The sequence below is a fragment of the Nicotiana tomentosiformis genome, chromosome 7, assembly GCF_000390325.3.
Source record: "Nicotiana tomentosiformis chromosome 7, ASM39032v3, whole genome shotgun sequence".
Classification (NCBI taxonomy): Eukaryota; Viridiplantae; Streptophyta; class Magnoliopsida; order Solanales; family Solanaceae; genus Nicotiana; species Nicotiana tomentosiformis.
In genome coordinates, this window is record NC_090818.1 from 69269637 (window position 1) to 69280508 (window position 10872).

At 38.5% G+C, this 10872-nt stretch overlaps 1 protein-coding gene across 1 annotated transcript; it reads left to right on the plus strand.

Annotated features, from left to right (window-relative positions):
- Positions 1-8349: 8349 nt before the first annotated feature.
- On the plus strand, positions 8350-9166 carry LOC104103123 (transcription factor bHLH140). Its single transcript, XM_009611007.4, has one exon. It carries the CDS (start codon positions 8431-8433, stop codon positions 8926-8928), a length of 498 nt encoding a protein of 165 aa, XP_009609302.1. The 5' UTR covers positions 8350-8430; the 3' UTR covers positions 8929-9166.
- The last annotated feature ends 1706 nt before the right edge of the window (positions 9167-10872 follow it).

Below are 10872 nucleotides of genomic sequence, written 5' to 3' on the forward strand. Positions count from 1 at the left end.
ATTCTTTTTTTTTAAGCATAAGATGTTTGTAAGGAACATATTTCTATTTATTCTCGATCGAGACAGGGTTCGAGCAATCTTTGCAAGGAACATGTCTCTTTATTCTTGATCGAAATAGGGTTCGAGCAATCTATAAGGGAATGGTTTGATTTGACCGTTTCACCCTTACAATAAATCCTATCTATCGAGATCCTCCTTTTATGAAGTAGTTTTCTTTCTAGAGTTGATATTCGCATATCCGAGGGTGCCCCCCCCCAGTATTCGAGGTTGATTGCAAAGAAACCTCGGATAATGTTGAATGGATTTTCGGTGCCGATTCATGATCGGGCTCGATACAAAGTTAGCATGATTAATCGTTGCCTCATTAAAAACCTTGCTGAAAAAACTCATTTGGGACAAAACTCGGTCTGAGAAAAAAAGAGTGCAACACATGCCTTTAGACCTAAAGACTTCGTGTCGTTCGCTAAAAAATCCATCGTTGTTTCTTGTCGACCTACTATATGTGTTAATTTTAGCAGTAGTACTATTTCAGGCGAGATATGTTCTAATTGCTTGGTAGTTGTTCCCCATTCATTGTTCCAAGCTTGTAAGGCCCTTTATTCTGGTGATCTCGAGAATTTGGTACGGTCCTTCCCAATTCAGACTCAATTTTCCTTCATTAGGATTTTGGGTGTTGAGGGTGACGTTTCTTAGCACTAAGTCCTCGACTTTTTAAATACCGAAGATTAGTTCTTCGATTGTAGTATCTCTCGATTCGTTGCTTTTGGGTGGCTAATCCGATGAGTCACGGCTTTAATCCAATATTTCTAGGCTCGTATTCATGGCCTTGTTATTTGATTCCTTTATTGCATATCGGAACAGGATACTAGGCTCTCCGACTTCGACCAGTATTAGAGATTCGGCACCATAAACTAATAAGAATGGGGTAGCCCTGGTACTAGATTTCGAGGTTGTGCGATATGCCCAAAGAACTTCAGGTAGAATTTCCTTCCATTTTCCTTTGGCGTCGATTAACCTCTTCTTAAAATTTTGGATGATGGTTTTGTTGGTTGATTTGGCTTTCCCATTCCCACTAGGATGATAAGGTGTTGATAGGATTCTTTTGATCTTATGATCTTCGAGAAACTTGGTCACTTTGCTGCCGATGAATTGTTTCCCGTTATCACACACAATTTCGGATGGCATCCCGAATCGACATATGATGTGATCCCAAATGAAGTCGATGACTTCCTTCTCCCAAACTTTCTCGAAAGCATGCGCTTCGACCCACTTAGAAAAATAGTCAGTCATAAATAAAAACAATTGAGCTTTACCCAGTGCCAATGGAAGGGGGTCGACGATGTCCATTCCCCACTTCATGAATGGCCATGGTGACAAGATCGAATGGAGCAGTTCCCTGGGTTGGTGAATTATTGGTGCATGCTTTTGACATTCGTCATATTTTCGAACAAACTCTTTCGTATCTTTTTCCATGTCAATCCAATAATAGCCGGCTCTGATTACCTTTTGAACCAATGATTCAGCACCGGAGTGAATTCCGCAAGTGCCTTCTTGAACTTCCCTTAGAACGTACTCGGTGTCTCCTGGTCCAAGACATATCGCTAATGGACCATTGAACATTCTTCTAAATAAGGTTCCATCTTCGGTAAAAGTGAATCGTTCTGCCTTCGTGCGTAGGGCCCTAGATTCTTTCGGATCTCGGGTAAGCTTTTCGGTCTTCAAATACTCTATGTACTTATTTCTCCAATCACATGTCAAGCTTGTGGAATTTATCTTGGCGTGACCTTCTTCAATTACTGATCTCATGAGTTGCACGACGGTGCCTGAATCGAGCTCATTGTCCTCGATTGATGACCCTAAGTTTGCAAGGGCATCGGCCTCACTATTCGGATCTCGAGGCACATGTTGCAAAGTCCACTCCTTAAATCGGTGTAAAGTTACTTGCAACTTATCTAGGTATCTTTGCATTCAGACTTCTCTAACTTCCAAGGTTCTGTTAACCTAATTCACTACGAGGAGAGAGTCACATTTGGCCTCGATCACCTCCGCTCCCAAGCCCTTGGCTAGTTCGAGACCTGCAATCATGGCCTCATATTCATCCACATTGTTAGTCAATTTCACAGTTCTAATAGATTGTCTAACCACGTTGCTTGTGGGTGGTTTTAGTACGATGCCGATCCCAGACCCTTTCGCGTTTGAAGCACCGTCCGTGAAGAGGGTCCAAATTCCTGAGGACGTACCTGAATTTATCAATAGTTCTCTTTCGACCTCGGGTACTAGGGTCGGTGTGAAGTCAGCTATGAAATCTACCAAAATTTGAGACTTAATTGATGTTCGGGGTCGATATTTGATATCATACCCACTGATTTCTATGGTCCATTTGGCCAACCATCCCGAAAGATTGGGTTTATGCAAAATATTTCGAAGTGGATAAGTTGTTAAAACACATATGGGGTGACATTGAAAGTATGGTTTTAGTTTCCTAGAGGCGCTTATCAAAGCAAGCGCCTATTTTTCTAGGTGGGGATATCTAGTTTCGGCCTCACCTAAGGTCCGGCTGACATAATAAATGGGAAATTGCATACCTCGTTCTTCCCGGACTAGGACTCCACTTACTGCTACCTCTGATACTGCCAAATATAAGTAAAGTTGTTCGTCTTCCCTTGGTGTGTGAAGCAGCGGCGGGTTCGATAAGTACCGTTTAAGCTCTTTCAAGGCCTGCTGGCATTCCGAGGTCCATGTGAAATTATTTTTCTTCTTTAGCAACAAGAAAAATCGGTGGCCTTTATCGGAGGACCCCGAGCTGAATCGCCCCAGGGCGGCCATGCGCCCGGTTAACCTCTGCACGGCCTTTACGCTATCTACCACAATGATGCCATCGATAGTTTTGATCTTGTCGAAATTAATCTCAATTCCTCGGTTAGATACCATGAACCCGATACATTTGCCTGACCCGACCCCGAATAGACATTTTTCTGGGTTTAGCTTCATGTTGTACTTCTTCAATATACTGAGAGTTTCGTGCAAGTGCTTTAAATGGTCCTCTACTCGCAGGGACTTAACTAGCATATCATCAATGTAAACTTCCATAGATTTCCTTATTTGTTCTTCGAACATCCGATTTATTAGGCGTTGATAAGTGGGACCGGCATTTTTTAATACAAATGGTATTACATTGTAGCAGTAGGTACCATACTTAGTGATGAACGAGGTCTTTTCTTGATCATCCGGGCTCATTTGTATTTGATTGTACCCGGAATAGGCATCGAGAAAACTGAGGATCTCGTGGCCGGCCGTGGCATCGATCATGCGATCAATATTAGGCGAAGGAAAAGAATACTTGGGGCATGCTTTATTTAGATCCTTGTAATCTACACATATTCTAAGTTTGTTTCCTTTTTTAGAGACTACTACTACGTTTGCTAATCATTTGGGGCATTTTACTTCACGGATGGACCCTATTTTAAGAAGCTTGGTTACCTCGTCTTTGACGAAAGCATGTTTGACCTCAGACTGAAGTCTTCTTTTTTGCTTCACCGGATGGAACTTCGGATCTAAGCTTAGTCTATGGGTGGTGATTTCCGGTGGGATCCATGTCATGTCAAGATGGGACCAAGCGAAATAATCCATGTTAGCTATAAGAAATTGAATAAGCTTTATCCTGAGCTTGGGATTTAACCATGTGCCCAGGTATACCTTTTGTTCGGGTAGATGTTCGATTAGTATGATTTGCTCCAGTTCTTTGACCATTGATTTGGTAGCGTCGGAATCATCAGGGACTATGAAGGATCGAGGGACCCCATAATCATCATCTTCGTCAGACTCTTGCTTCTCTAGTAGGGTCGAGGCCGGCGTTTGTGATTGCTATTTGGTCTCCTGTTTTCCCTTCGAATTTGACCCCTTTGTCGATGAGAGTGATGACATTGGAATCACTTCGCCAACGACAAACATTTCCTTTGCGACGAGTTGCTCCCTATAGATTGTTTTTATTCCTTCTGGTGTTGGGAATGTTAGAACCTCGTGAAGGGTCGAGGGTACTGCTCTCATGTTGTGGATCCGTGGTCTCCCGAACAGGTCATTATACCTCATGTCACCCTCGATCACGTGGAATTTCGTTTCTTGGATGGTCCCTGCCACATTTACTGGAAAAGTAATCTCGCCCTTCGTAGTTTCACATTCCATGTTGAATCCGTTTAGTACTAGGGCCGCGGGCACAACCTGGTCCTGTAAACCGAGTTGCTCTACGACCCTCGATCGAATGATATTGGCCGAACTACCTGGATCAATTAACACACGCTTAACTTGAGTCTTATTCATGAGTACAGATATTACCAGTGCATCGTTATGGGGCTGCATGATTCCTTCTGCGTCCTCATCGTTGAAGGACAAGGTTCATTTTGGTATGTAATCCTGAGCCCGAGATCGCTTCTCCCTTATGATTGACACCTTAGTGCGTTTTAACACTGGCCCTTGGGGAACATTGATTCCCCCGATAATCATGTGAATAATGTGTTGCAGGTCTCCTTGCTCGTTTTATCTATTAAACTCTCTGTTTTTGAAGTGATTATTAGCCCAATCACTTAAAAACTCCCGAAGGTGCCCTTCATTGAATAACCGGGCTACTTCTTCTCTCAACTTCCTGCAATCTTCCATTCTGTGGCCATGGGTTCCATAATACTTGCATACTTGATTGGGATTTCTCTGGGCTGGATCGGTTGGTAGAGGTCAAGACCATTTAGTAGCTTAGATATGTCCGATAGCCGATACGATAGCGGATGCATCAACATTGAAGCTATACTTCGAGAATCGTGGTGCTTCCTTAGGTCCGTTATGCCTGTCGAAACCATTCTTGCTTATCAGCCCTCGAGAGCCTTGGCCTCGATCACTTCTCCTTTTACCTCGTATGGGGTTGTGCCCAGGTCTGTTACCCCTACGATCTCTATTATACGGCTGGTATCGATCCCTGTTCAACCTCGATTCTCGATCGATGTCCCTCTTGGTAACGGATCCAGAAGGAGCCCCCAGCTGGTCGTCTTCGACTCTAATCTTCGATTGATATCGATTATGTATATCGGCCCAGGTAACAGCCGGGTACTCAATCAAGTTCTGCTTCAACTGTTGTGAAGCCACTGAACTTCGTTCATTTAGTCCTTGGGTGAAAGCTTGAACGGCCCAATCGTCCGTGACCGGTGGTAGATTCATTCGTTCTATTTGGAAACGAGATACAAACTCTCTAAGCATCTCGTTATCTACCTGCTTTACCTTGAAAAGGTCCGACTTTCTAGTCTCGACCTTTATGGCTACGGCGTGTGCTTTTACAAAAGAATCTGCAAGCATGGCAAAAGAATCGATAGAGTTAGGTGGTAAATTATGATACCATATCATTGCTCCCTTTGATAGGGTTTCCCCGAATTTCTTTAGTAATACGGATTTGATCTCGTCGTCCTCTAGATCATTCCCTTTAATGGCATACGTGTAAGAGGTGACATGCTCGTTGGGGTCGATCGTTCCATTATACTTAGGAATCTCGGTCATGCAGAACTTCTTGGAGATCGGTTTGGGAGCTGCGCTGAGGGGGAAGGGCTTTGGTACGAACTTTTTGGAATCCAAACCCTTCAATATTGGTGGTGCCCCGGGGATCAGATCAACCCTGGAGTTATAAGTGTCCACTTTCTTGTCGTTTGCTTCGATCCTCCTTTCCCCTGACTCTATCCATTTTGTCATTTCCTCGAGCATCTTTATAATTTCGGGGTTAGTCCCCGATTCTTGTACATTTAACCTTACCACAACTGGCCCCGTTCTGTGGGTGACTTATTGGGGTGGATCGGGCTCAACCCTGCTCGGCGCCTGGGTATGGCTTTGTAACTGAGCTATCGCCACCTGTTGAGCTTGTAGCATTTCAAATATCATACGCAAGTTGATCCCGTCTTCTCCAATATTTTGGATATTTCTAACTGCAGATCGAGTTCCACCATGTATGCTATTTTCGGGACCGGAATGTTAGTTTGCTTCGATGGCCACATGCGAATTAACGTCAATCGGATCCACGGCTTGAGTCCCAACGGGGTCAGCGGGTGGCCTTTCATCCCTGGGCGTCACGTTTTTATTCTCACCTTGATGGCCAAATTCATTATCGATATGCACGGGGAGTAATTGAGAGTTCGTCATCTTTAGCCTGAAATCAAAGATACTTCCAAGAGCAAGTGCAAAATATGGTGTTTTATAGAGATTTGTATCAAATAACCACTATTATCCTTAGCCCCACAGTGGGCGCCAAACTGTTAACCCAAAAAATGGATAACAATTGAATTTATAAGCGGTTCTAAGGATACGTAGTATAACTTGGTACAAATTGAGAAAATATATAAATGAATATCGAAATTAAATGTAAAAAAAATGAATGCAAACCGAATGAATTAATTAGCCTAGGCCCTCAAGTTTGATCACCCTCAAACTGAATGGAGAGTAGACTGATACAAGAACAAAATGACTGAATATCGAAACCAGAAAAAGGCAGTATATTGCTTTATATTCTATGAATCTGAATCTCCTCCCTTACAAATAATCAGACCCCCTTTATATAGTAGGGAAGTCCTATTCTTAATATAATTTCTAAATACCGTAAGGAATCCCATGATAGATTAATTAATTGGCCTCTTCTTGATATGCGCCGGGATTTCCGTTCAGATTTTCGCCCAATTGCGGATATTCCGGTTTTCTATTTTTTGGCTCGATAAGCTCTCCTCAATTTTGGCCGACCTCGATCTTGATCGGTCTCTAACTTGCTCGATCTCGATCTCGATCTTGGCCGATCTCGATCGTGACCGGTCTCGATCTTGCTCGATCTCAATCTTGGCCGATATCGATCTTGATCGGTCTCTGGATCACGAGCTCGGTAACCCAACTTTGCATTATGGCTCGATTCTACACGAGGTCATACCTTGGTCTATCATATTCCAATCTCGATTAATCATACGAAGGGCAAACTCGGTTTTGACCGTATACAGAAATGATGTTCTATAATCGATTACAATTTCAATAAAAGAAAATAATCTTATAGTAATAAAGTTTATATATAAATCTCCTGTCTTATTTTTTTACCGATTCTTATAGAAAGTGTCATATATAGCTCAAAAACATTTCAAATGAGTCTTAAAAACCAATCTCCCGGTATCCTTGCCTCTTCCTTTTTCTTTTGGTTTCTCATTCAGTATAAGTATCAATTTTGGTCTATCTAATTTGGATTCGTGCTAAAAATTCATTGTCGGTTAAAGTGCTCCTTTAATTTGCACTCCATTTGATATGGACACTTTCGTTTTCGACTTTTCACAATTATTTGACAACACTCTGCTAATGAGTTATAAAGTGAAGTTCTCTGTATGAAGAGGATAGATTAAGCTTTTCATATGTCAAGTGAATATTAATTTCTGGTAAAATTTAAATACCATCGATAAGAAAAATATAAAATGCAATGTGAACAGTAATTTTTTGGATTTGGCCCCTAGTTAGGCAGTAGCACTTTCATATGTAGCAGCTTAGAATTCAGTGTTTTCTCATGTCCCTTCCAGTAGTAGTATGAAAGGACACTTAAACTATTCATTTAACCTAATCTCAGTTTAATAATGGAGTACTCAGTTTCAATTCTCTCTTTTTTTTTCCCTTTCTCCATTTTAGGTACATGGGAATATTATCTAATTACTGATCGACACATTTTTGTATATCTGTATATGTCGAAATTGACAAAAAGATAACTTTGCATGTTAAGTTAATTAAAATATTGCATCTAACTAGGTGGAAATAATATTTTTGGCAATAGTACTTTAAGTTTATGTATTAAGAATACAAAAACTATTTATATCAGGAGAGTAAAAAAGATATATGCATTAATTGGTAGAGCTTAACTAGTATCCATCGCCTATAGAGATCTTTTACACAATCAAATTATCATTGTTTGTTCTAACAAACAACTTATTTAATTTATTTTCAAAATTATAAATTTCAGTTTTAAAGAGAATTACTTGTAAATAATTTCTGAATTACCTGATGGTGTAAAATATTAAGCCATATTATATATACAAAGAAAAAAATCAGGAGATGAGGCAAAACATCCAACAATCCTTGCGTATACAGAAATACTTTTACGTACTGTCAGTAATATTAGGTAATTTTCAATGGCAGACCTCTTTTGTTGCCCTATTGACCCTACAATTGGAGGGGTATTTACCCCCAAGAAACTCGATCGTAATCTTGCCCTAAAGATTGGCTGACTCAAATCAGATGACCACATTTCTATATTGTCCCACGTACCTAACGCAATCTTCTTCCTCTATATAAACCATGCATGGACAATCTCCTCTTCTCAAACTTCATAAAGATATTATATTAAAAAAAATAAAGAAGAAGAGAAGATAGAGGTAATTAGCTATAGCAATGGATCAACAACATTCCACTTGTTTTTCTTCTTCAAGCAAAATTAATGACAAAGAAAAGAAGAAAAAAGGATCAGTTGTGAAACTATCAACTGATCCACAAAGTGTAGCAGCTCGTGAAAGAAGGCATAGAATCAGTGATCGTTTCAAGATTTTGCAGAGTTTAGTCCCTGGTGGTTCTAAAATGGACACAGTTACAATGTTAGAAGAAGCAATTCACTATGTCAAATTTCTCAAGATGCAAATATGGCTGCATCAAACCATGATTAATATTGTAGATGATTATGATAATCCAAATTATCATCATCAGTTGCTAATGGCTCATGACTCTAATTTTGCTAATTATTATCCTCATGAGAATAACTCAACTCCTGTTGAGAATGCACAAATAAATTATAACTTGGACCAGCTGCAGCTTCCAGGTTATGCATTTTCAGATGGAGATCAATTCCAAGGAGAAGAAACTAATATTTCTGGTGATGCTTTTATGTACTATTAATTAGTAATTAGTTAATTATGTTGCCTAAGTTTAATTAGAATACGTAGTGTGTGGTAGTATGGTATGTTGTTTTCTCTCTTTCTATCTAGCAGCCTAATGATGGGTTTGTGTTAATTAATTAGATGTAGTAAATTGTAAGTGTTGGTTAGTTGATTAAGTATGTTGCAAGTTTGTGAAGAAGCATCTGGAAGTTCAATTTGCCTAATGTATAACATTTTTTAAATAAAAACTGAACGGACAAAAAGAGTGAAAGAGGAAAGAAAGAGAGAAAATTAAAGAAACCAAATTACGGGAGGTTTAGAAACAATTTAAGTCTATACTACCTCTTATTACCTCTTATTAATTATAATATAAAGAATATTTACATAATCAAATCATTTTTATGGTATTTAACGGTTTAGCTATTATGTAGTGAAACGTCTATCTTTTCTGGTGGCAACGTATCAAGTCTGCTTGGCCAAACTTTTAAAAACGGCTCAAATTTTGGAATTACTTTTGTCAAAATAACTTTTCGTGGAGGTTCTTCCGGAGAGAATTAAATGCATATTTATTTGTCATACTGGGATAATATTCGAATTAAATATCCAGTGGGCCTAAAGCTGCTGATAGAGGCCTGAAAACATGGGCCTAAGTCTGCTGAAAGCCCGTTAAATACGCTAACCTGAAATAGTGCTTCCTTAAAAATAAGGGATTTTGGCATGGTGTGACAACTTACCTACATAATTGGTAGAAACAAATCCTAGTTATAAATATTGGCACCAGATAGCCAATAAATATATATCACAAAAAGAATGTGTATATCACAATATTTTTCTTCTTTGTGTATATCGAAATATATATTAATTTTTTTTCTTTGTATATCTAAAATATAAAATGATAAATATAGTTGTTTAAAATTTATTGTTATCTCTATATCAATCTATATCACAACAAAAATAAATGCATTGCTTGTATATCACAGTATATGACACATCAAATATGTGTATACCAAAATGGACATCACAAATTTATGTTTCTTCTTTGTGTATATCAAACTGTATATCAAAAAATTATTTTCCTTTTTTATATATTAAAATTTATATGAAATTTATTTATTCCTACAATTATATTTATTGTTTATATTTTAGAACTTTCTCTAAACCTGTTATATCGGGGAAAAAAATTATTTGACAAGAACAAAATTGAAATAAGTTTATTCAAAATAAATTTCTCCCTCTTAAAATTAAACTGGACGATTTGATTCCGATTTAATATATTGCCAAATCTAACAATGTATATTACGATATACAACATGATATACACACAGGTATATATGGTGATAGACGTAGATGTACACCATCTCAAACACACATATTTTTATCTTACAATAAGAAAAAAAGAAAAAAAAAAGGAAGAAGAAGAAAATTGGAATCTGCCGCTTGAAAAAAGAAAGAGAAGAACGGCGAAATTCATTAGTACGAGAATTTACATATAAGATATGTAAATATCGAATGAAAAATATGATCCGGCAATCGCAATATTGGATTCTCATAATAATTAGTGCGAGAAACTTTTGTGACATGCGGCATACTTCGGCCATATCATTGGAATTGAAACAACACAAAAAAAAAAATCAAAAATCCTTACCCTAACTTCGTTTGAGGCGCAGACCAAGTTCTACAAGGAAACTTTATAATTCTATTTTTTTTCTTTTACTTCAAGACCTTAAAATTCTATCAAAAGTAATTCTCACACGCAATATTAAAGGGTCCAAGTAAAAATTATTGAAATACGGGGAAAGAAAAGATAAAAACATTGAAGAAGAAATACGGGGGGTTTTAGGATTTGGCTATATAATGGCAATTCTTTTAGGCTGCCTTTGCCGAATTTAATACAAGGCTAAAAAAGTGTCAATTCTCTTTATGGGTTGTCATACCATGCCATTTTCTCTATAAAGAATTTAGG

Excerpts from the sequence above, each read along its gene's own strand:
- LOC104103123 (XM_009611007.4), top strand. The coding sequence starts at position 8,431 with ATGGATCAACAACATTCCACTTGTTTTTCTTCTTCAAGCAAAATTAAT.